General features: G+C 39.4%; 1 protein-coding gene across 19 annotated transcripts in view; it reads right to left on the bottom strand.

The window, feature by feature from the left end:
• TPK1 (thiamin pyrophosphokinase 1) overlaps positions 1 to 27,625 on the bottom strand; it is a 321,922-nt gene that overhangs the window by 189,846 nt on the left and 104,451 nt on the right. For 6 of the 19 annotated variants that reach the window (XM_068674860.1, XM_068674858.1, XM_068674853.1 and 3 more), the window contains one exon: positions 5,225 to 5,294. The exons of 3 other annotated variants lie outside the window; for them this stretch is intronic. In XM_068674860.1, coding sequence (XP_068530961.1) covers positions 5,225 to 5,294 — 70 coding nt within the window. Of the gene's footprint in view, positions 1 to 2,060; positions 2,193 to 5,224; positions 5,295 to 27,625 lie in introns of those variants that run through there. 10 more of the 19 variants (XR_011094032.1, XM_068674848.1, XM_068674847.1 and 7 more) reach the window with 3 other exon arrangements.

The following is a 27,625-nucleotide window of genomic DNA, read 5'->3' as shown; positions in this document are numbered from 1 at the left end:
AATTACATATAATATTATATAATAATACTAAACATTTATATACAATTATATAAAATATGTACCAAAATATTTACAAAATTATAAATATTTACTAAAATATTTAACCAAGTTTGTTCTTAACATTCAAATACACATGTAGAGCTTCTTAGAGCTGCCTTGCTGCATGTCTGGTTCAGAGATGAATTATATAGTAGCAACTGGATTTCCATGCGTCAGTGAAGTTCATCACATGTATGTTTTATATTTAGGAAACACTACATCATAATACTACATCATAATACACAATCATTTCAGCTTCACTGCTACTCTTATACTTCATGCGTTTCACAGAAAGAAACTGGATTTGTAGCATAAGTAATATCCTTAACCACTGCAGGCACCCCACCTCATGTCGCAGAGTAAGATACACTGCAATACTAAACCAAATACCAGATAGCCAGTATTCCTATGATAGGATCATCTTTTCTCTTATAGAGCCCACTGCTCACTGCTTTGACCTAAAGCTCTTAAAGTTGCAAAACCTGAGTACACAACAGATTTGACATCTCTCTGGAAAACAGCATCTGAGACACAAGTACTAATGATCGTTTTTACAGGTGCCAATGCGATGATAGTTTTCGATGCATCTTCACCTTCATATACCCCAAAGCTAGTGACACAGAGGTTAATCGATGCCTTAAGATTTAATCAGAAAGTGTTGAGAAAGAAGTTGCTGTAGTGTGATACAGATAAGCAGGGACCTAACTCTGAAGTGGATAACAGTGCTTCATAGGGATTCAAAGAAATACACAACAGGGCAGGAAAGGCAGACAGAATAAGGCAGAGCAAAAAAAATCAGAGTAAAAGATCAGTAACTCACCTTTAACTCTGATTAGCTGAAAATGTTTAGCAATCAAGAACAGTTTAGCAGTAATCCTTATTACTAAGTGGGAACAGATGTTAACAAAGAAAAAACAGTAGTCTAAGGAAAATAAACTCTCACGGTTAGAAAGGCTATTAGGTAGAAAGAGAGAAAATAATAATAATAATAATAATAAAGCAATAGAGCACAGGAGTCAGTCTCTTCTCTTCTGCCATTCCTCTGTCCCTGACACAGATAGTGCCCATGGATAGGTATCTCTAAGGAAAAGGTTCCTGCCCTTTTGGTCACTCTTCCTGCCTCTTCTGCTCTAGAAGGTAATTTGTTTTTTTAACACACCACTGAGAAAAAACAGCATGATTTCTCCTCATAAGTAGTTACCAAAATGAAGGGTATCTCATTACTCCTCTGCCACTTGCCCTCCCCAATAATTGGGATTCAGATTATTTTTCACATGAATTTATAGGTAAAACAAACACATCATAGAAATGACACGCACACACACACCAAAAAAAAAGTAAGATGTGTAATGTTTTATATACTTTAATCTCATGACCTACAGATCTAATCTCATGAACACATTGCTAATCCAGTCTACGCAGAGCTGTGGAGCAGAAATGTGAGAACTTCCTTCACTTGATGGGAAGAGGTGAACCACTCAAGCACAGAACCAAGTCAAGATACTGATGGATGGTGCAGAAACCTATTCACCATTTTTCTTGCCAGTAGATGACAGCACAGAGGCAGGAAGCAGTGAGTCTTTAAATCTGCACTTACTGCTTTTCATTCAAAAGCATAGGCTGACTTGACCCAAGAAGCAAGTTAAAGAACTGTTCACCACTGGATATGTCTCCTGTGGAGCCTCTTGTCCAGCTTCAGCTACAACACTTTAAGACAGATACAGACTCTCTTAATTGTCCTAATTGAAGAGAGGCAAAGAACAGCAATAAAATGGTGACCTATATGGGAAGACCAAACAAGCTGGGTCTGTTTTAGAAGCTGGATAGGGGTGGAGGGATTCCCAGTAAAAGATTTTTTAAGAATCGGCTACCTAGACTTGTCAAAAATGGAATGGTCAGGTTTGTTTTCACCCTGAGGCAAGGAAAAAGATGGATAGATCTCTTGAGTTCATTTCCAGACCTATATTTTTTTTAGGAATTTGCAATGGACCTTTCAAAATACCAACAACAATTTCACTTACCTCCAAATGAAGAAACCCCTATAAGAGTCCCAAAATGCAAGCTGTCCTTTTCCGAGAATGTTATTATAATTTCTTCTGATTCTAAAAGATTCTTCACACTGCCAGAGCAGCAAAAAGACATCTCAGGTGTCACTGAGAATCAAGCCAAAAATATCAATCAAGTTCTTTATTCAAATCTCTTGCATATAATAATCTCTCTAAAATTAAAGGACTACATTTTTTTTGGGTTTTGATACAATACAATTAGCTATCAAGACTTTGAATAAAATAGAATTTTAAACAGAAGGTTATGGCAGCATTAAAAAAAAGATTAACATGTCAGTAGAGTCTGAGCAGACAGTTATTTAATAACACTGGACAGGGAATTGTAGGGAAAATGCTTCATAGAAGTAAATGAATATTCTTTCCAGCAGCATGATATCTTTAAAGACAAAAATTAAAATTATGCAGGTCCTTTTTTTTTTATTATTTCATAAGAATCACTTTGAAGGTAAAATATACCTACTACCCAAAGCAATTAAGAAGAAAAGAAAAAAGATAGAGAAAAGAAATGCTCCAAGGGCCAAGTACGTAAGACTGAAAGAACTATTCAGCCAAGGTATAATAATCCATTTTCCCCTGAATTATATTTATTTAATATGAATATAAAGGTGTGCAGAAGAGATGAATGGGTTACAGGAGAAGTTAAAATGAAAGCTCTAAAATGTTGCTTCTTTTCTCCCTTTGTGTCTCCTTGGAAAGAATCACCATTATCAAAGTGCTGCAAGTCAAAAAGATTTCCATTTGTATTCAAGATTAAGCTGTGCATGGCTCTGCAAGCAACTACTAGGAGAAGAGAAATAGAAGATTATGTAAGGGATACACGTAGTATTTGGTAGTGCTCAACAGTTTTCAGTCTGGGTATTAGCAGTCATAGATCTCAGACAATAAAATTCTCACGGGTGACCAATTTTAAGTTAACTTCCATTTGAACACTACAGTCTTCCTCTTGAATTTTCATCTTTGTTTTGAAGGACAGGAAGATACATCATCTTGAATGATATATATCCTGTAGCTACATCATCTACGTGGATTTCTGTAAGGCCTTTGACACAGTCCCACATGACATCCTGATCTCCAAGTTGGAGAGATATCGACTTGATGGGTGGACCATTGAGTGGGCAAGGAATTGGCTTGACGGTTGCACCCAGAAAGTGATGGTCAATGGTTCTATGTGACAAGTAGTGTCCCTCAAGGATGTACTTTGGTACGAGCACTGTTTAATATCTTTATCAAAGATGTAGTAAATGGGATTGAGTGCACCCTCAGCCAGTCTGCAGATGACACACAAGCTGGGTGCTGCAATCAGTACAGCAGAAGGAAGGAATGCCATCCGAAGGGACCTGAACTAGCTTGATAAGTGAGTCCATGTGAACATAATGAGGTTCAACAAGACCAAGTGCAAAGTGCTGCACCTGGGTCAGGGCAATCCCAGACATGAGGACAGACTGGGAGAAGAACACACAGAGAGCAGCCCCACAGAGGGGACTTGGGAATTCTGGTAGATGAAAAGGCCTGACACGAGCCAGCAGTGTGTGCTTGCAGCCCAGGAGGCCAACTGCATCCTGGGGTGCATCAACAGAACAGTGACCAGCAGGTCAAGCGAGGTGATCGTGCTCCTTTGCTCTGCCCTCATTAGGCCCCACTTGGAGTGCTGCATCCAGGTCTGGGGCCCCCAACAAAGAAGGATGTGAAGCTGTTAGAGCAGCTCCAGGGGAGGGCCACGAAGACGATCAGAGGGCTGGAGCACCTCTCCTGTGAAGAAAGGCTGGGAGAGCTGGGGATGTTCAGCCTGGAGAAGAGAAGGCTCCAGGGTGACCTCACTGTGGCTATTCTGTACTTAAAGAGGGCTTATAAAACAGGTGGAGAGCAACTTTTTGCGCAGGCAGATAATGATAGGACAAGGGGGAATAGTTTTAAAGTAAAAGAGGGGAGATTTAGATTAGAGATTAGGAGGAAATTCTTCACTCAGAGGGTGGTGAAGCACTGAAACAGGTTGCCCAGAGAGACTGTGGATGCCCCATCCCTGGAGGTGTTCAAGACCAGGTTGGACAAGGCCCTGCGCAACCTGATCTAGTGGGTGGCATCCCTGCCCATGGCAGGGGGGTTGGAACTGGATGATCCTTAAGGTCCCTTCCAACTTAAGCCTTTCTATGATTCCTCTTTCAAATTTATATCCTCTCCTGGCACATACATTTATACACAACCTCTGTACTTGCTTTTGAATGTATATGAAGTCCTGACACTAAATCAGTAGTAACTAAAAAGAAAAAGTAGACATCCTATTTTAGTACCCACTCACGTCACAGTGCAAGCAGATTGTTTCTAAGGCCTCAGAAGAGGAATGAAGAGGACATAGTTTGTTTCAGTACCTGGTGAGAGATATCAGATATTCCTCTTGTCATCCCTTGCTAAGAGCACAAGTTTTTCCAGAGGCTTCAGTGAAGCCCTAGCTCTGATGGAGGCATAAAATAAGACAGATTGAAAACAGAGCTATAAACAAGCTATAAACAGTGGGCTTAGGGAAAGAAGGTATTTTAAGCTACCTATGTGTTTTTAAACTTTTAGTTGGGAAAAGTAATTAAAGATGTAGGAGAGAATGCATTATACTACCTGCTAAAACATGACTCTCATAGCTGCTGCCCAGCTAGCTGTCATGCAAAGTGAGATGGATGTCAGCGCTCCGCTCTTTTTCTGCCCTTGCATAGAACAATTGCAACAGTTTTCAAGGAAGAAGTACTTTTTGGAATCCAGTTCTAGCTGATCTTTGTGTTCCTAGCTAATCAATCCTTTACACCAAACATTTCAAATAAGCCTCACCTTCTGAAGACCTGAGCAGAAGATAAAATTATTAAATTAAGTATGAGCCAACCTATGGGTATGAAAAAAACATTCATAATTGAAAATTAATTGTAGTACAATACACTAATTTGGCTTTTTCTCAGGAGTTGTGCATATGCATATTGGTCTTGGGTGTTTTGTTCACTTCTACCGTGTGGCCACAGTTTGTTAAAATATCATGTGCAGAGCTGGCAGCTACTTCAGTAACTGGAGTGATCAGATCCCGTTCCTCCACATTTTACTTTAATTTAGAAGAGATGACATCATGATTATTGTTAGCATACCTTTCCTGGCTTCCTTCTGTGATGTGATATAGATGATTAGCACCTCCATCAACACAAGCTCTGAGTGCAGCTGCAAGTGAAGAAACAGAGCATCAATGTATTGGTATTTGAACAAAAAACAACCAACCAAACAAACAAAAACCACAAACAGTTTACTCATTTGCTGTAATTTTTTTGTAAACTCAGTGTCTATTGCAGAGTAGGGAGTAAACTTCAAATTTCATATGGCTTTTAGCTTTCTATGCTTGACTAATTCTCTTCTTTCTCTAAATTTACATTTGAACTGTTTTTGGGAGACTTATGCCACTCTTCATCTGACTATGCCACTGCACTCTCCAAATAGCTTTTATCTATCCTAACCTAGTACTCAGTCATTTTAAATTAAATGGGGGGCAAATATTCAAAACCTGAAAAGGGATCATCGCACACATACTTCTCTAAGCAAGTTAGAACTTGCACCTTAAACCTAACAATCTTCTCACCCAGGTACAAAAACCATAATGGTGACTTTATAAAACTAGAAAAAAAAAAAAAAAAGAGATCAGGCAAGTTAATCCATGTTCCCTTCCCCCCCATCACACAGAAGTACTAACACTATAGTTCCTATACTGCTCCACAGACTGCTCAAATCATCTGATATAAATCATCCGATGTAAAAGCTAGGGCTGAGCATTAAATCTTGAACATTCCTGGTATGAAAGGAACAAAACCACAACCATTTCCAGTGCTTATACATAATCTGGGGACTGCAAAGAGCATGTGCCACTAATTCCAATTGACTTAAACCAGCACAGATGTGCTGTTATAGATTGATCCCTTTATTAGACTTAAGTTAGATTTCAGAAAAAAAAATATTCTAACACTATTATTGTAAAATCAGATATAATTTGGTATATTTTATTCATAAGCACCCCTATTAGGAATCATTTAGCTAACACATAGCTCTTTCACAAGAATTTTAAAATATGACAAGCTATTGAAGACTGAAAATGACCACTGTGTCTTAGCAGTCTTTATCAGTTCTGTTCAGAGACGCACAAGTTAGATAACTTCAGTGTGCAGGATGAAAGAAGCTATCACTTTTGCACTAGTGCAGAGAATTCCTTCCAGTTCTGTGAGCAAAGAGAGACGGGATGGTAAATTTGAGAGGACTGAAAGTCAGAGTATTTGTGGAGGGGAACAGAAAAACAAGGAGAGGCAAAGAAAAAGAACAGCCTGCCACAGTTTTGGGAAAAAAAAGGTATAAATAATCAGCTCAGGCAGTTCCTGCTGCTGAGAATCCAATTTTCAGCTAAATCTGTTTTTGTCTTTTCTTTTTTTTTTTTTTTTTCCTTGAGTTAGAATTGTCTCTCGACAGTGATGCAAACCTACATTTTTCCTCTTGGCACTCATTCATTGGGAAATCTGGCCTCTCTCCCTAGCTTAGTAATCAACTTAGCCACACTATACAAATTTGGACAACAAAATTCATGTCTGCACCTCTGTATCTACTCTCCTCTTTAAGCCATTCTTTTTCATTTTTCTGCTGAACTCCCAGCACAGGGAATATTCTTTATGTTATAACCACCACCCAGTACAATGCAACCTTGGCTGAGGCTTCTTGGTAGAAACAAAAGAGCAGAGCAGCACAACTGCTGCCAGTTCATCACATGGGTAGTTCTGGGTACAGCAGCTTCTTTCCTGCAGGCTGTAAGAATCTGTAGGGCTGGAGAACTAGCATTAAACTTCTTAGCATCTTTTCTAGCATTGCTCCTGCTCTCATGACCCCTATCTCTCTTATCCATATAATTACAATGCCCACTACTGTAAGCACTACTTTTCTGTCTCCTTGTGCAGACTGTGCTCTGTTCTGTCTCCTCATCCTACTTCTCGCACTTCTTTCAGTCATCATTCAAACCCATACTAACAAGGCAAGGTCAAACAGATTTGATCTTGACAAATCTTATTAGCTGAAATAATTTCTAAATGATGGTAGCTGGCCAGCCATTTACAATGGTGATTCACTGCTTCAGGCTCTTGCCAGGTTCCTCACCCATCCTGATGAATATAACATCACAAGACATGAAGAACATCCTTTTTTTTTTTTTTTTTTCTTTTTCTTTTTCTTTTTTTTTTTCTCCTGTGTTTGACAGGAAGCTTTTAACTTTTCTCACTTGAGGTTACAACTGAAACTGGATTAATGTAATTCCTTTCACCTAGGCATATTTGCTAAGTTCTCTCAGGGAGTTCAGCTCACACAATTTTGTAACAGTCCTTTGCAAAAAGTCTGTAATATCTGTCCTTAAATTAGCTATCTTGCCCATCGTTTTATTTAGCAGATATAATAGATCTACGCAAGGCCTAGGACCTTACCAATTACAAAATCTCTTCTCTCCCCTGGAGCTACAAAAGCAATTTATCAGTTGAGACATTCTTTGTAACCCAAACTGTACAAAGTCTGCAGAAAAATTATTTTCTAACTTCAGGTACATAAGCTGCCTAAAGGATGCTTCCCCAGCCAAACAGAGCCACAGCCCTTTCCTTCTGAGAACAGTGATTTTTTTAATCTATTCTCCCATATTTTAAACAAATAAGTGGCTTATGATTTCTGTGGAGAAAAAAAAAAAGGACGAGATATAGAAAATGAGACACAAAAAAGACTGTTACCTATCTCAGTTGCTTTAAGACAGACAGAGCCTTAACTATTGTAAAGTATCTCAACGAACTTACCAAAAAGTATTCCTGGCCTAATACTACAGCTGGCATTGTTTCAAAAGCACATGACCAAAACCCAAAGAAACTGAGTATTACAGAAAAAAAAAAAATAAAAGTCAGTCTTTATTCAGTCCAGTACATGTGAACTACTGAGATTCTTTTAAAGACCAATAGGTGCCTAAAAACAAGACTATGACACTTGTATGCTGGATACAGGGCTGATATTTGATATCTTAAATCAAAATAGTCACCTTATGTAACTGGAATTTAAAGTTTTCCCTCACATATTTATTCTTATCACTTCAGCAGCATTGTAAAGTTATTTAGAGAAACTATTTATGAGGTACTGATCCTTTACCAGCAAGTTAATAACTTACACTGGAACGAACCAAAGCCCCAAGTGCTTTAAGTAACTAGCAGGTAATTAACTGATTGGCTGGAGGCCAGTAAATCATATTATTTCTACCACCACCAAGCATTGCTTGATAAAAAGTAATGATTTATATTAGCTGGAAGAACATGTAACATTATTATCTGGAAGTATTTAAGGAGATAGTCAGCAATTCTAAACTTACAATACAGATGGAAAATTTATATGGAAAGATAATAGGAACTGATTTTGTACAGTGTCTTTTATATTAGGGACAAAAATTGCTTTACAAACAACAATTTGGCCAAGGTGCAGCACAGCAACTGTGAAGACAAATCTAAGAGTCTCTAGACACTCCGTAACAGCTCACACAAAACCTCATTAATTATTTCAGCAGAAACTGAAGGACCTGAACAAGATCAGGGCTTTGTTTTGCTTGGCATTGTGAAAACAGAGATACTTTCTTCCAAGAAGTTTACAGTTTAAATAGATGGGAAAAAAAAAAAAAAAACACAAATGAGAAGGTGAAAAAATACATGGACAGATGAAGTGCTAAGGGTTGCAAAAGTCAAAGACAGGTTATCTTCCAGCACAACCAAAATGGATGGCAGGGCTTTGAGAAGGAAGAATAACTTATGTGGTCAACCAAAATTATGGCAGGTCTCGCACACACCTTTGTGCGAGACCTGCCATAATTTTTGTGTGAGAGCCCTCACATTTGCTAGGTGTCCTGCATGCTCTCTAGGTTATTCAAGTCAGAAAGAACTATGTTGGTAAAGACATTATTTAAAGGATTTTGGATAATCTCACCTCTGTGAACTGAACCAGACTAAGGAACAGTCGTCCAAGTAGCTCACTGAGCTCTGACGGGTCAGGAGGACCATCACTGCCACGGAAGATACTGTGACTTGCAGGGGGGGGAGGGGCGGGGGTTGTAGCTTTTTTAACCAGCACAGCTGGAAGCAGAGGAAACGTGCCCTTAGCCACCTTGCTCGGCTGGACAGCCCCAAGGTACAGCATCATGCTTGTATGATGAGAAAAGGTGACACAGAGAACACAAGGGCACAAGTGCACTGCAGCATGAGCTCAATGTGCAGGTCTGCACTCCTTGGAAATACTGACAATTACAGCCTTTCCAACCTGAATATGCTGTGATAAGCTCCATTCCTCAGAAATAGCTCAGTTTGTCAGATTAGCACGCATCTCTATGCTTCACATTCATTTCTGATATTACTCCAGCGTCATTCAGTGAACTAGCGGACAAGAGACCTAACCCAGGAGTCATCTGTCTCAATGTGCTGAGTAGTGGAAGAGTATAAAAGGGCAAAGTCAATGCCAAGGCCAACAATTGCTGCCCAAGTTACTGGAAGTGGCAAATGCTCAATCGAGTAGCGTTTGAAATTAGTCTGCCTAAATATCCGTCAGTTCTGCCTATGCCGAGAAGGAGTTATGTCAAAAATGTATTAGTAGCCCACAGCATCTCTAATTGAATTTCAGATGGCAACAGGAATGAAGAAACCAAAGTCCTTCTGAGTAATGATGTTCATTTTAAATGGTGTCTATTATGGTAGGAACCACTGATACAGTCCCTCCCTAACAGAAGACTAGAGGCAAATTTTAGGGCTGCTAGTGAATACAAAAAATATTCTAACACAATAATGAAAGCAAAGAGAATCTCTTTTAGTAAATACAAATAACTCCCTGTAACTGTGAGACAGGATATGAACAGCATATCAAACATGAAAAGGAAAAGTCCTCACTCTGAGTTTTTTGCAGAAAAAAAGGCATGTATTTTGTCACACATTTAAGAGTCCTGCAGATTCAGGCAGGGGAAAAGTCTGTACAGAACAGGTGATATTCTTGTAGAGTGAGTAAGATCAGGGTATAAAAAGGATAAAATGGAATAAAAGGAATACATTTATTTATACAAAGTACTAACATTTTGGAAAAAAATCTATTATTCCTTGCAATTATCATTTAAACTATTTTTCTTTTTTTTTTTTTCAAAATTCTGAAATTGACCCGTGTTTTTGTCCCAATTCAAATTTATGACATCTCTCCTAAAACTCTCTTAGTATATCCCCATGTTCCTCTTCTAATTTTACATAATTCTTCTAGGTATGCAATGTTTTCCTCATTCACTTATTGATTCAGTAACCTGGTAACCATAATTAACCTGCCACCATAATCTACACATAAGAGAACGCTGCATAATTAACAACTAGGAACTTTGGCAGTAATATAAAAGTGATAATACATAGTAGATATGCAGAGAATTGCTCGCTTTGCTTGATACATTTGGCTAACACATTTTTGTTTCAGCATTAATTAAAAATATCAATTTCCAACAACAAAATGCATAATCCGTATTTATATGCTTTCTCTTTTCTTCTTTGTCCCACAGAAACTGCAAAAACATGTTTGACAAATCCACAGCTCTGTACAGCTGCAGATTGCTAGCCAGAGGATATATCTGCATCTCAAACTATTCCCTCCTCCCAGTGTGTTTCCTTCTACCTGTGTTATCAGGACTATATGCTACTGCTATTATATACCAAATACAATTTGACACAGACATCTTTCTTCTGGCACTTTTTCCCACTCTTTTAGCAATTCACCTCTCTGTCAGTCCACAGTAGTCTTCTGCTGTGCAGCTGGACGCTTTTATAGCTGGATGTTATTTTAACTAGGTCTATTCTTAAGTGAAGTTGTCTAAAACTGAAAAGGCTTAGCTCTTGTCACTGGTATTTTAAATGTGCAAGAGTCCACAGGAATTTAAATAAAAGGATGAAGGTCACCTGCTCTTAGGATATTCAGGTGAAATTAAACGAAATAAACAGGTACTTTCTAAGCTGCTATTACAGGTACACTTTTGTGTTACTGCAAGTCAATGAAGGACTGTAGGACTATTCAGCACTTTCTAGGATTGTGCCCATTAGGGATGTCACCAAAAATTCCTCTTTTTTTTTTTTTTTCTTTTTTTTTTTTCTTCCTGTGGTGATTAGCAGTTCTACATACATACTTCCAGCCCACGAACAACTTGCAGTTTTACAAATTCTTAAATTGTCTGTGTATCCAGGAATGGCCCCTCAGCTACCAATGTCTCGTACCTGACTTCTATACAATCTCTATCGCTCAACACACATAAAAGCCCAGGAAAGGTAAGTAACAGATTCGCCAACACTAGAGCTGGCAGCCTGCTTTTGTATGGAACGGATTATGAATCTCAGATGAAAAATTACTGCACATCTAGCAAGGTAATTATATGTTTCCTGCAAAACTCCTGCACATCTTTAATCACTCCACTTTGAGCTGTAAAAGTCATAGAGACCTCAGCTAAGCAGAGGCAGGATTCATTAAGCAATTAAATATGAAAACACAATGAAGGAACCAATGTGCTGATGAATTAGGAAAAATTATTCTTTTCTCAGCATGTTCATTCAATACCAAGATAACATGGTCACACAGAAATGAAACAATGGGAAAATTGTTTAATTTTCCTCACAGACAATAGCTTCCCCTCCACAAAAAAAAAAAAAAAAAAAAAAAAAAAAAGTTACACAATCCTCAAATCAATAACTTACTTAAACAAACAGAAACATCATAAAAATATTAAAATCTCAATGCTCACTTTGGAAAAAGAACATAAAAAAAGACAAGATCGACCCTTTTTCAAAACAAATTCTTAGGTACCAAAAACCACCACTGCAAGCAAAAAAAACTTGGAGTATCAGTAAATATACCAGGAGTAATGTGCTGTCAGAGACAGAGGCAAGAGAGCAACTATGTTTTCACTAGACTGAGTTTCTGGTCTTCAGGTACAGTTCCACGCAGAGTTCATTACAATGATTCATATTCAAGGCTGCTGGGTTTGAAGTAATCTCTTGTCAGATGTTAGATTTAATATTCCTGCAACCCTCACTTAGTATATGATTTTCTCTTTTCTTTCCTGTCATTCTTCTCACATTCTGTCAAGATACGGAGCTCTGGTGCTTGCCAAGCTGCCTCACACCCATGGTTGAAACATGCTCTGCAAGCCCCAGCAGTGGGAGCAGCCCCGTGCTGTCTCAGAGCTAAAACCAGAAGGACGGAGCCCAGACATAAAACCAAGTACTTGTTGCCATCATTTACACTAAAATCTAAGTGACCTTTTTATGACAAGGCTATGTGTCTTGATGCCACTGGGGAAAGAATCGGGAAGAAGTTTATTTCTTTTCATTTCCTCCTTTTTACGCTCTGCTTGAAAAATGACAGCTAAACCAATAATGTAACATTTAATCAGCTTTTCTTTTTGCCCTGAGCATACATCTATTATTACCAGGTAACAGTAAAAACACTGATTGGGATACACACACACATACCAAAAAAAAAAAGGAAAAATGCACTAACGTGCATGATGTTAATCCCTTCTTCCTGCTAAACTATTTGTTTTGATTGTCTTTAAAGAATAATTTGTCACATCAAAGATCCTCACGAACCAAACATGCTGCTGAAATGTAAGAGGTAGGTTCTAATTGTGCCTTAAAGAGCTTCTTTTTCAGGGTGAAAAGGAGTCCAAGCTCTCCACGATCACAGTTTTGTATCCTGTTGCTGGCAGGTCTCCCAGGGGCTGGGCTGGATCCTGGTTTGCAGACAAACATGCAAGTGGCCCCACTGGGCAGGGACCTGCCCTAGACCATGGCTCTTCCCAGGTGCAGTTGGGGAGAGGTTTCATCCTCTCATCAGCATGCCATCCTTCAGGGAGGCTGCAGGGAGCTGGGGTCAGCCTCTTCTCACAGGTAACTAGTGATAAGACAGAGGGAATGGCCTCAAGTTTTGCCAGGGGACATTCAGGTTGGAAATTAGGAGATGTTTCTCCTCAGAAAGAGCAGTCAGGCATTGGAACAGGTTGCCCAGTGAGGTGGTGGAGTCACCATGACCACTGGTGAAGAATCTGCTTAGCCTCAAACATCAAACTGCGTACAGACACCATGGCTGCTATCCCTCATAATGTATCCCATCAGGTTGCCTGTCAAATACCATCTTCTTTTATTGCTTCATAAGTACAACACCCCTCACTAACAAAACTTTATTGTAACTTGTCTTACTGGTGTCCTAAACCTAAAACAAACACATACATCAAAATATAATTGAACGTAAAGTAACTGAAAGTGAGGGCAGCGAGCTTTTTTTCTGCATCCATTACCTGATTTAGCAAGTTAAATGGAGATGCTTCAACATCAATTTTATTTCTGAAGTTTTAAAATTATATTGTTTAATAATTCAGTGTAACGTGCACTGACTTCTAGCTCTGAGTGCAACTTTTTATTTCTTCATTTCATGTTTTCCATTGTAGCAACATTGATTTCTGACACAATGAAGATAAACAGCTAGAGAAGTGATGGAATAACCCAGCTGTCTGCAATTTTAATTGCCAGCCAGAATTGTTATCAGACAAACTTTAGAAGCAAACCAATTCTATTCTTACAAAAAGAAAAAAAAATAAAATTATTAGTTTTAGAACGCATACGTTTGCACAAAGGACCAAGCTGTAATATGAAAAAAGCTCGTTTTTTGGTCTTGAGTCATTGATTCAATGCTACCAGCAGCAACCCCCATGCAACCACCACTCCCTGTCCTACAGTGAACAGAAGATGGGGCAGGCAGGGAGGCAGCACATGGAAAAGGGTGTCTGACAGCACCAAGGCAGCGAAGAAAGAGAAATAACCTCCTGCTGCTCAAGACCACCAGCATAACTATGTTCCTCATCAGACCAGAGTTAGTGCTACTGTCTGTTCTGCTTCCACTGAACAATATACATTAATAATTCAAGCCAACCTGCAAGTGTAAGGCATTGTGCATGATAAGTTCATATTCATGACTATGATTAAATATTTTCAGCTAACACATTTATATTTCAAATTTTGTTCGCCTAAATTGGATTTGCAGTAGTCTACAACTCATCAAAAAAAGTAATCACACACTTATCTTAAATAGCACAAAATGTATTAATTCTCAGGCTACTAAAATACACACCGTTCCTTAGCAGCATGGAATAGATTCCCAGACAACCGTATATATCACAGTAACAAAAACTTTTATGTGTTAAGGAAATTTCAGAACACATAAAAGTCAGAAACTCTATTTTTTTTTTAAAGAAGAATATTATAATGCATAGATTCCTAAACAAATCAAGCTTGCACCAACACTTTCTTGAAAAATTGTGTAAGCTATTTAAAAGAATAAATTTACTTTAAAAGCTGTTCGGAAATATGTGTCAACAACAACAACAACAGAAATCTTAATCCATATGAAATTGCTCTCTGTAATGTATTTTCTTCATAATAGGCAATATTATGGATGTCTTCACAATATAGTTGCCCTATAGCTATACTGTGTAGTCTTGTGTATAGATATTTTTCCCTACTCTTAACAGATAAATGGTTCAATAGATTTTCAACCAAACAATAACAACAGTAAACTCATAAAAACAGAACCAAGAGCAATGGGCAAAAGAAGAAGGAAATATTCACTCTGAACATCAACAACAAAAAGTTTTATGGGGTGTTCTTTAAAGGCAGCATAAGCCAACTTAATTTGAGAAATGAGCACATATTTTGAAACTAGGCCAAATTAAGTTAATACTTTGAAACACTCAATATAAGCCAGCATCTTGCAATTACTAGTGTCTAAAACACTGGTAGATGGTAACAACTTCTTTAATGACAGTTTTATCCCCTGTATTTGACTGACCCACGTCTTTTCTCTTAACTCTCAAATTTTGGCAATGGAAGTTTTCCCAAGAAACTGGAAATATAAAATCAACTATGAAGTAGATGTAATCTCACCTGGTTTATTTCATATTGCGATAGCTACAAGTACCTACACACTGGTATTTCCACTAACATAGGCCAGAATGACATCAACAGAAGTGATGGATTTGCACTGGTATAGCTCTGGTACTGGCACCTAAACACAGCTCTAAGAATGAACAATAATGTTGATATTAAAAAAGTATTGCACCTTTCAGGAGGGGAAGAGTTCTGCATCAGAACTATCTTTATCCCCAAGATCTTGCCACACAGAATAAATCTAAAATGGAAACAAAATTCTTCCTAGGTACTTTCTTTATGTCAGATCTTCCAACAATGAAGAAGGAAGTTCAGCTAGTATAAATTAACAGACAGACATGACAGATCAGGTCTATGGTGTAATTTTGTCAAACATATTTATTTTGTTATTTGTACTTTTTAAAAGAGTAGGAAAGTCCATAATGAAGAATAAAATATGATATTTTCATTTTTAAAATAAGAGGTCCAAGTTAACATTTTCAAAAGAAACAGTCACCAAAAACAATCACTTTGGGGAAGTTTTGTTATATCTATGACCCAGCATGTTAAATCACCACAGGACACAAAGACCATTTATTTGGACAGGTGGAGTCAGCAACAAGCCAGGCTAGAAATCTGAAAGAATGGAAATGTTACTCCGAATGCAAAATGGTATTTCTTGTCTGAACTGAGAGGAAGTGGAGGCACTCTCTGGGGACAGTGACAGGATCCGAGAGAACGGCATGGAGCTGGGACAGGGGAGGGTCAGGCTGGGGGCTAGGAAAAGGTTCTGCACCGAGAGGGTGGTTGGGCACTGGGACAGGCTCCCCAGGGCAGTGGTCATGGCAGCGAGCCTCACGGAGTTCAAGAAGTGTTCAGACAATGCTCAGACACATGGTCTGATTTTTGGGTGGTCACTGGTTACCCAGGAGTTGGACTCAATGATCCTTTTGGGTCTCTTCCAATTCAGGACATTCTATGGTTCTATGAGTTCTCTGCAAATAGAGCAAATGGAAAAAACAAAAAACAGCAAAACAAAGCAAAACAAAACAAAACAAAACAATACCATCTTCCCTGAACAGAAATATCAAAATGCATACGGAAACAGTATGGTTTTGAATTAAGATGGCTTAGCAGCAGTTTCACAGTTCATAAAAGTGACGAAGAAACAAGTACATTGGTTTCAAAACCTCCCTTTAATACGGCTGTGAGAGATCCTCAATATGAAATTTCCAAATAAAAATATTTCTAGAAGACAATCTGGAATTTATTGAAAAAAAGGGGAATAAACTTCCACTCAACATCTCTCTTCATCGTAAGGCTGTAAGCAGAATCAGAGGTTGTGCTTGTAAAATACAATCTGTGTATCATCCACAACGTGCCTGTGGGAAGAACACCAGGCTGTACCAGTTTTCAAGGTGTCCTCTATTCCTCCCTCTGAGATAAGAAAAAAATCACCACCATCTGCCTTTTGCCAAGAATTTTCATTGAAAATTTTATATGCAGGTTCTCCTGAGGTTACACACTTAAGACACAGATTTCCAGGAGGGAATGAAGCTGAGGAGTATAATCTCATGAGTTCACCAAAGCACTGAGAAGTCTGAAGCCTAAGTCATAACTAAAAAGTAGATGCAAAACCAAAAGCTTCATGCACGCTGTATTAGGACCCAGTTCAAAGCCTATACGAGTTGGCAGTTTTACTGCAAAAACTGATGAGGGCCTGAAAGCTTACATCACACTGGATAGCAGTAAAACATAAGATTACACTGTGAAATAACTTTACTGGAGGTAAATCCAGCCTTTCAGATGAATTTTAATAGTGAGAAGATCACAATTTAACATCATATTTTGGGGGACATGAGATTTAGGTATTATTTAGAGAACCACACAATTAGTAATTCATTTAATATCAGTAAAACATCAGATCTCTCTAGTCTGCCATGGAAACTACTGAAATGCTAAAACTTTAATTTTGATGTTCTTCCACAGCATGTGATGGGAAAGGGAATTGTGAGAATGCTGTTCACTTGCTGGCCTCAAGTAACTCGTTTGAAGTAATCCATTTATAGATCTTTGTGCCAAGCAGACACAGCTCGTTCCCTGCTTATGAAACAGCATCTTGGGCAGTTCCCCAAGGTCTCCTAAAGGGAGAAAGGCTTAAAATGAATGGAGAGGTAAAGTCTCAGTGGGGACTTCAGTCCCTGCATTTTGAACTGCTCAGTGTTTTAGAAAAAACTTGCAAACTTCAGGACTATTCAGGATATATTTTTAGTAGTGGATTTGTACATATCTCATTTCCAGTTACAAAAATGATCAGGACATTGCAGGTGATTTTATTATCAAAATGCTACAGATTGCTGCTTTAGGCTTTTAGTTTCCATCTGCTCTGAAGATAAATAGCCCTAAAATTGCAATACGAAAGGACTTCCTGCTCTTGTTTTGGTTCATATATATGTATTTGTTTTTGAAGAAGAGAGACTGGGCTTAAGTCTCTCTCATTAAAGTCTAAAGTTCAGAGGTGAATTTATGGAAGCTGTGAAGGTAGGCATTCTTTGTTTTGCTTAAATTGCCTGCTACCTAGCTGTATTATTTCCCCTACTTAAGTAATGCTAGCATGGGAGCATTTTGACATCCCTTGATTGTAAGTCAAACCAACTAATCTCAACTGAATACAAACACTGGCCTCTTCTTTGGGGCTATTTGCTCCTTGTAGTTGAAACCTGTACATTCGATAAATAAAACCTTAGATCTAGCACTCCTGAGCTTATTCTGAAAATCTTCTTTAAGAAACACATTCCCAGTGAAATAAGCAAACAAACAAAATCCTAAAACACAACCTTGCTCAAAATGTAATGCATTACACGTGATATCATGTTGGTCTTTATTCTCAAAATGGTTCAATGATTCAGTGAAAACACCCAAAAAACTTCACAGTAGCTGTGAATCTGGCTATAGGGAGTATTCTTTTTAAATGTCGCTGCTTAATTGAAAATTATCACCCTTTCAAATTTTCCATAGAAACATGGCTTATGAGTGTGGGAGAAAAAAATAACCTAACTGTATCTAATATATCTTTATTTAAATCAGCCAAATGTTGACCAAAAAAAAAAATCAATATTCTATTTAATTTGCAAGCTCTGTACATAATAAACACTTCAATATCAGTAACAGAAAATATCAGAAGACAAAATTTTCAAATGTGATTTAGGTCACTGCACCAATCCCGTGCTACTACCCACCAGATGAGCTGGAGATACCAATTTAGAACATGTGACATTTTTATCTAAAGTAGTGTGTTCCTGCACTTGCCCTGGTTTAAACAGGCATTCCCAGAATCACAGAATCATAAAGGTTGTAAAAGACCTCCAAGATCATCTGGTCCAACCATCCCCCTACCACCAATGTCACCCACTAAACCATGTCCCTAAGCACCACGTCCAACCTTTCCTTGAAAACCCCCAGGGATGGTGACTCCACCATCTCCCTGGGCAAACCATCCCAACGCCTGACTACTCCTGAGAAGAAACATCTCCTAATTTCTAACCTGAACCTCCCCTGGTGCATCTTGAGGCCATTCCCTCTAGTCCTATCACTAGCTACCTGCAAGAAGAGGCCGACCCCCAGCTCCCCACACCTTCCTTTCAGGTAGTTGCAGAGAGCAATGAGGTCTCTGCTGAGCCTCCTCTTCTCCAGACCAAACACCCCCAGCTTCCTCAGCTGCTCCTCACAGGACTTGTGCTCCAGGCCCTTCACCAGCTTCATAGCCCTTCTCTGGACATGCTCCAGGGCCTCGATGTCCTTGTTGTAGCGAGGGGCCCAAAGCTGAACACAGTATTTGAGGTGCAGCCTCAGAAGAACTTTGTTTGACTTGTTTAATATTTTTTTCATCTTTCACAACTTCTTGGAGCCTACAGTGTTATTAGTTATTGGGCTTCAAAGCACAGGGATTACACAGAAGTCAGTCTTTTTACCTAGCTCTTATCCCCCTGCTCACAGGAACAGCATTCCTGCCTTCCCCAGATGCTCAGTTCTTTTCCCTCTCCTCTTCATCCATTCTTGACCAGGTCCTCTGTTGGCTTCCCTTGGTCTATGTTGGGGAATTCTCAGACTGAAACCTTACATCTTGAAAGTTAAAAGAGCATAAAAAACAGCAACAACAACACAACAAGCATACATTAGCAGGTAAGGAAGGACTTTCCTCAATTCACCTTAAATATTTATTTCCTCTCTACTTCTTATTCGTTTACTCTCAAACATCTCCACTGGCCATGCGTTAGCTAAGATACCTGAGGTCAAGTTCAATCAAACCAATTCAGCAACAGATTATTTAAAGCAGAATCCTTCCTCCTAAAAGGCTCAGTGAAAGGAAAACAATTTATCTTGTTCTTCATTTGATATAACATGACTAAGCCCCTAAGGTTGTCAGCTGTCTTTCTGCAGTATGTGTATGTAAAACACCCAACACAGCAGGCCTGTTCAACCTAGCAAGGGGCACGAGTAGCCATGCCCTAATTTCACGTGATACTATCACATAGACTTCAAAAGCCATCTCTGATTCCTTGATTCACAAGGTGCTACATGGTGCATTTGTACCATTAAGACAACAAGCATAGTTTCTCCAGTAAAGAAAAAGACCTTCTATCTCAGTGTTTAAACTGCACAAGGTCTTGCCACCTGCCTGAAACAGTCACCAGAGCTTATTTTGTAATTTGTTGTTGTTTTTTTTTTTTTTCCTTAAAGATGCAACAATTCCTCTGTGAACAATGAAAATCTGATCAAACTGCCATCTTTATAAGCTAAACTAAACTTCATGTGCTTTCATTTACCTTGTGCACAGGTGAAACTGAATTGTATGAAGTCACAGCTCAACCTATCAATAGTCCCCTGGCAGAAAAAAGTGTTTCAGAAATTTGGTTTAACAGCTAGCTTTCCTGCCTAAGAAACATTTGATGTTGTTGCTCTTTTAGTAAATCAAAATCAATAGCTGTGAACAACTGAAGTAGGTTAAACTTCCCTTTATGTGATTAATTCTTCCCTTAGCCAACCCTACTCCTAACTTCTAAAGCTTTAAAAGGCTTATCTGGAGGGGCACAGAATGGTGTTTGCTTTTACGCCATGCTTTGAGAGGTTCCTGTACACAGCAGGTCCTCACCCTCTGAGGAGGCTCTGATTTCAGTGCTGGGCTGAGCACAGCATCAGAACTCAGACCATATTGTGTACTTACCACCCTGTCTGAATACAAGGTACTCATAGCAGTTCAAGCCCTAATGCTACACACCTTTGCTCTTTCTCTCTTCATCGTCTCTACTGAGCACTAATAACTCCCCCTTTGGCATTTCATCCATTCCCTCTTCAAAAGCCACACATCTCCTCAACTCACAGCAGCACAAATACCCTCTGTCAGCCTCACTTTTCATCGCATGTACTGCATTACATCTAAATGCAGTTCAACTCCTCCTCTTCACCCACCGTCTCCATTGCTTCTTTTCTCTCTCCACCTGTTGCTTCCTATTTCAGAGTCTGCTTTAGGAACTGCACAATAATTTTACTTCACTTAACATTTAGCAATTGTGAGAACAGACAAAGTAGAAAGCATAACGAGAAAAGCACGGACTTTGTAGCTTTTTTTTTTGTACAAATATACTCATAGAAAGCAGAAAAGAAGACAGGTTCTCATTCGGTAAGCGAGAATAAAAAGAGAACTGTCTTGCTCTTTCTATCAACATGCAATAAGCCCATGCACTGTCCTGCCACTTGACCAGTGATGAGACTATCAACCTGAACCATGTGCATGCCAGCAGTTTCTCAAAGCCCATACCACGCAATATGTCCTGTCAAATTGCAGGCAGGCACAGGATGGAGGCCAAACAAGCCTTTGGGAAAGGTGGTCTGTTCTCAGTGAGCTGTAGAGGTGGCAGTGCTATCACTCATGCAGCCTTAAGGGCTTTCAAGAAACTGGAGAGCAGGGGAATTGTGTGTTACGTTCAGTCTACTGCAAAAGACTCTGCCTCCTCTTTGCAGCAGAGGATCACTGTGAGAAGTCTCTGCTGACCCTAGCACTCACCTCTGCCACTAACTGCAGACAAAGCCTTTGCAGATAGAGGAGATGCCCACCTGCCCCCAGAAAGTATCAATCTGAATCTGAGATTAAAGAATGGGGACAGATAGGAAATTTAATTATATCTTTTTTCTTCCCAGGCATGAGTGGCAGATTTCCTCACCTATAATGAAAACAACAAGCAGTGTTTAAAGAAACATTTACTTCCTGAGACAGCTTAATTCACCAGGGCATTCCCAGTATTTCTTCTTTTAAAGCGGAATGACAGCACACATTCAACAATAAAATGATGTAATATGCTTTTGGAAAAAAATCCAAAAACAAAACCCCCAAACCACTGTTACAATTAAAGATACCAAGAAATAAATGCCTGCATAAGAAGACATAATTAAAAATAACTGTATAGAAAAAAAAAAATCAAATAATTAAAGCTACCCTTTAAATTATTCTTACTGTCTGTAAGAGAGGGATGTGCTACAAACTTCAGTAATATTGTTTGGAACATCAGTCATTTTGCTCTTTCTGAAATTCATTTTTGATAATGCAATAGTAACATCCCAGGAATTATATTAAGTTTCTACTTTGTATTAAAGTAGAATTGTATTAGCATGGTAGAGTATGTGTATCCCTGCTGGGATTACTTTCATGCTGGAAAGAACAATGTTATTTTTCTATTACTGAAATAAGTTATCTATTTTGACAGTAGAAAATATATTTCAGTGAACTATAAACTAACAAAACCTGTCATCTAGGAGAGTATCAATAAAGTTTTTCTTATTGTGTATTTTCAGTTCCTAGCCAGCAGCAATTTTGCTAATTTTTTTGCATGAAGTCATTTGATTTACAGCACACCTATGAGCCCATATACTGAAGTTAGCATGTCCAGTGCAATAATTCTTGCTCAGTCCTTGACCAAACTGTTGGGAAATCTGCCTGAGGAAAGAGCAAAAGATTAAGATTGATGGGTCTATGTCTTTTAGAACAAAAATCAAGTGTCCGTTCCAAGATCTCTTTTGATCCAGCCTCTGCCTTTGACTACATGCACCCTAAGAGTGAGTGCCAGAGAAGCCTGGGGAGAGGGAGAAATGGGGAATTTGAGTTAGCTTACATCCACAGACATCCGTACTCTACTGACATCATTTTCCAAAGTAATCAGCATCATCCTACCAGGCTGCAGGATCACTGGTTTCCATTAATCTTTCATAATGCTTAGTGAGCCAGAGCCTTCTCTAGCTAGCCCTAACCCATCCCATCAATTTACTGTCAGGGCATCGGAGAAATGGCTTTAAAAGGTGGTGGAAGAGAAGAGAGTCACCTTAGCTGATAAAATCTGCCTTGGGTACAAGGTACAAACTTTCAGATGTGAATTAGGGAGGCTTTCAGAGACAGGCCTGTCATTAAGCCCCAGCAGCCCCGTGAATGGATCGAGATCCCCTGTCCCCCCCCGCCCCCCCCACCAAGGGATCAAGACCATGGTCAGCAATGCTGGTACTTCAGCAAAGCCCAGGTTTTAGGCACTTAATTACTTCAAATAAACATGGCTATTTCCAAATGTACACCCTACTATGCCATTGCTGATGTGCAATTTACAGTGCATTTTGCATCACTGCAGAGTGTGCTGAAGCTACGCATCACACCACACTTGAAGAGGAAGGGAACTTTGATCGAAAGAGATTAAATTATCATATATGTGGTGGAAAAAGCAGCGTGGGTATCAGATTTGGGACTGGGTAATTTATACCATTTGGGTTCTAGCTGCTGGCCTTAGGCCTTTTAATTAATTTATTTATTTATTTTTAATTTAGTGAGAAAACAAGACTCGGGAAGAAGAAAGGGGACTTGAGTGTATTTTATAAAAGCAAGTAGCAATCAGTTTGAGGGCAGAATGGCACCCCTTTGAGATAAGGACAAGCTTTATGACAGGTCTGCCTGTGGCAGCAGGTGTCGCTGCAAGGCAGAGGTATCACAATGAGTAAGGAGGCACAGACAGGAGAGCAGAAGCAGGCAAAGATGCTTTGCACTACGTGGTAAGAACATGGAAATTCTTGACAGCTGGTAGCTATGCACACTTTTTGTGCTAAGTATTTTGGTTGCAAACATGATCAAACAGCAAATTGCCAGTATACACCTGCTTAAAGAAAAGTATGGAAACTTTTACTTCTGTGGTAACAGCTTGCATAATGGCATTACGTGTGGCTTTCCATTTACTTACTGAGTGCTCAGTCCTTCTCCACACATTAAAGAGTTTACTGCTATTCAGTGCAAAATAAATCCCATGCTGCATCCAGTTAAGCACCTCTGGCACAAGACCGATGGTTGATCCCTCAGAGAACAGCTGGCAACTCCTGAAATGGTGCCTGCAAATTCGTGCAGTGGTTACACCCAGCTGCTAGATTACACTCAGCTCAAAATGAGGACCAGAAATCCTCGTTGCTCTGCTCTTCGCTTTTGTGACATTTCAACCAGAGGATGATGCTAAGGAGCACCATTTCTGATCCGCTTCAGGTCCTGTGGGATTCACAGAATCCCAGAATGGTTGAGGTTGGAAGGGACCTCTAAAAATCATCTGGTCCAACGCCCCTGCCAAGCAGGATTGCCTAGAGCACATTGTGCAGGGTGGCATCCAGGTGGGTTTTGATTATCTCCAGAGAAGGAAACTCTACAGCCTCTCTGGGTAGCCTGTTCCAGTGCTCTGCCACCCTCACAGTAAAGAAGTGCCCTCTCATATTCAGCTGGAACCTCCTGTGCTTCAGTTTGTTCCTCTCGCTGCTCATCCTGTCACTGGGCACAACTGAGTCTGGCCCCACTCTCTTGACACCCTCTTTTCAAATACTTAAACACACTGACCCATGCTGAACAGGCCCAGAACCCTCAACCCTTCATCATATGGGAAATGCTCCAGTACTTTAAACATTGCAGTAGCCCTTCACTGGGCTTGCTCCAGGAGCTGCACATCTCTCTTGTACCGGGGAGCCCAGAACTGATCCCAGTAATTCGGTAAGGTGTTTCAGTCCACGCTGTCAGGAATGTGCCGCGACTGATGTCTTCCTAAGAGAAAGGATTTTGGTCTGCCATCAAAGAGTCTCTCCTCCTGCTCCTTCATGCCCCAAACAAGCCTTCAGTTACTGCTGACAAACAACAACAAAAGACAAACAAAACTATACAAAACCATTAACCATTTTCATCTACAGTACTGAGCCATTTTACAAAGAAACTGCCAAAGAAATTAAGAACTAGACTTTTATTACAAAGGCTGATTGGGCAAGAGGGGTAGTTTAGATAATTGCAAAGCTAGAAAGATGCTAACTCATAGTCCAGAGACTGCTTGAACAACGGTGCTAAAATTTACTTAGGAAGGAGTGCTGTTCCTTCTAAGGAACAGATCCTAAAAGACCTGGGCTTGCTCTAATGGTTATAGGCCAGGGATAGAAAAGTCAGTGCTCTGACCATCACTTCCTAAAAATACTATTAGAAGTGCTTGCTTAGTCAAAAAATAAAAAGAACACTTTTAAAGCAGAGTGTGGTGACTTAAAATGAGGCAAACACTGGGGTAAACCCCCAAGGTGCAGGTTGCTGCACCACTAGCAGCCAGCCAGAGGATGGTAGACCCTGGCTACCCATATGAAAGCAAGCAAGACACTTTACTATGTCTTCTTTTCCTCTTGTCCTTTTTTTTTTTTTTTTTTTTTTTTTTTTTTTAATATCAACAGGACTAGGCTTAAGAGATTTGTGCTTACAGTAACTGGCACATTACTGGCCCTCTCCAGGTGCTACCGTAATAAAAACAAGTCAGACAAAGCACGGAGAAAATGGATAACACAATTTCTACAAAACACACAATACCAACTGGAAGCAACCTCTAGGTTGCTAATGCTAGTCTCTAGTACAGCAGCACTCTCTTATTTATGTCTGCACAATATCTAATCAAATATAACCTCTGGAGAAGAATCTCATCATCTCCTTCCATTGCTCTACACGTGTAAGATCTCTTCTCATTTAATGGCTCGGCAAAGATCCTGAGCTGTGATCTGCAGTGAACCGCATCTCTGCATGACACAGCTGAAATCCTGGCTCTTCACAGAAGCCAGATGCAGATTTTGAACTGGACTCTTATAACCTCGAAGTCTTTTAAAGAGTTTTCTATTTAACAATGTATATACAGCATGGTACAGCTAAGGTAATAATGATTACATATTTAATCACGGACCTGCCAGGAGCTGAAGCCAGGAGAAGGGGAGGACTTTTGTTTACAGAGTACCAGCAGAGTCACCTGTGAAGCAAGTGGTCAAAAGCCAGAAAAAAAACTATGCCCAGAGGATGTGTTTTGTGGTAAATTGGAGCCAGCCGACTGTGACCGAGGAGCTGTGGAGGAGATGACAGGCTGGGCAGGCTAGGACTGGAAGCACTCAGTGGCAGGAGGTAGGTGAGGGTCATGCCAGGGGGGCATGCAGCAGGCTTGGGCAAAGCAAGCACAGCCCGAGCCCTGCAGGCAATGCTCAGGCTCGGGAAAGGCATCTTTCATTGCTGTCCTCACCTGAGGAGGCACAAGTAAAGCCCAAACCGAGAAAACAGACTGCAGCAGGCTCTGGAAAGACCCGACAGCAGCATTCACACGTCTGCCATGTGAAGTGGCTTTACAAAAGGAAAGAAAATCCTGCAGAGCACATCTGGGAAGAAAAAGGCTGTAGAAGATTTCCCGTCACATGAAAGCATAACATCAAATTAGTGACTACAGTCCAAAGGGGCACCAATTTTACTTAAAAACTGGATTTTGACTGCAATTTTTTGGGGGAAAGATGACAGAATTGCATGGCCTATTAAAATATGACTTTCCTTAGACTTAAGTAATGGGCTTTTGTATACATAATGGAAACACACTGCTTGCAATATCCCTTTGATGGACAATTTCAGGGAAATCTGTTCTGAAAACATGTTTAGTAGTAAAATCAGAAACTGTTTTCAAATTAAACACTTCTGTTTTAAAATATATGTTTTTTTTTTTTCTTAAAGAAATGTTTGAAGTAACGCAGGGAAATGCAGTCACAATGTAGAAAAAAAGAATATAGCGTGTACAATGAAAAAGAGAGGACCACTGCTCAAAATGCTCAATGTGTTCAGTACATTTGAAAAATTTCTGTTGCTTAGAGCATTAAAGCATGTTAAATTTCCAGCTTTTTTCCCATGTATTTACTGTTATGTGGCAACACTAAACTACCTGTTGTTTTAGTAGTTCTGTAATTAAAAAATATTTTTTTTTCTGCTCTTCTGTCAAGTTGCACGTACTGCTTTAAAACAGTTAATGTTTTAAGCTATTAAACAGCAAAGCAGCCCAAAAAGCAAAACTGGATTTGGTTATCATCAAATTCTGGCAATTGCCAGAATAGCATAAGTATGCCTTGTGGGTAAAAGGCAGAGACTTATTATGCTTCTGTAACACAGCTCATTGTAGTTTGGCCCATATCCCAACCTGAATGGAGCTCTGTAATAGAATGAGCTCTTCTGTGTTAAATTTTATTTATTTTCCCAGGAGTAAGTCATGTCAAGTTTCCAAGGTGTGCTACCACTAGACATGGACAGCCACATATGAATGGTTTGTTCACACCATGCACATTCAGCCCTTGATTCTGAGCCACCTGTTGTCACACTGAAATCCAAAGGAGTTTTATCAGAGAGAGAACACAAGCCACTAGTGAGAAGATGGCTGAAAAATCAATTTTTCCATAGCTCTGCTGGACAAAGTATTAAGTTGTGTTTCATTGTAATGACTGGAAAAAGCAGTCTGCTACTGGCTGAAAGCATCAGCCTGTGCTATGCTTTGCAGAGTTCTCTGCACAACCACAAAGATGAAATTTTACCCAGAAGCAACAGATGCAGCAGACATGGAAAAGCCCTGTGGGATGCTGCTACCCTTCTTAGGATCTGGCACTCAAGACAAATGGTCAATGCAGTAAGAACATGTCTCTTCAAGACACCTGATAAACCTGAAAACCATGTGAATACAATTCAGAAGTGCAAGCAAGACAGAAGAGGCTACTGAACCATAATTTATGTTTTCACAGAATCACGTTAAAATATACATTAAGAAGTCTTTCATATCGGCTCTATTTGTGGGAGGATATCACCTGTATCAAAAAGCTACTATGTCCTTGACGATAAGATCAAAGTGTCATCTTCAGTATCATCCATGGCATCTTCTTTAGTAAAGTTTCTTTTATTTATGTTCCATTGATACTGGGTACTTCAGCTGCACCTTTTGCACACATTTAATAGTCTTCCCAGAAAGCATATACTCCTTTTACCCAATATTCACACAAATCAAATGCATTTCTCACATAACTGTTATGTTTGGTGTCATAAATAGGCTACATAAAGAACTTCTTGAGCCAGAAGTCAAGAAGCAGCAGACTGCTTCAAAATGGAGTGTTTTTGAGATATTACAGATTGAAACATTTCTTTTTAATCTTTAAACC

This window comes from Anas acuta, chromosome 2, assembly GCF_963932015.1.
Source record: "Anas acuta chromosome 2, bAnaAcu1.1, whole genome shotgun sequence".
Classification (NCBI taxonomy): domain Eukaryota; kingdom Metazoa; phylum Chordata; class Aves; order Anseriformes; family Anatidae; genus Anas; species Anas acuta.
The sequence above is the reverse complement of the archived record's forward strand: the minus strand, read 5'-3'. Positions and strand labels throughout refer to the sequence as shown.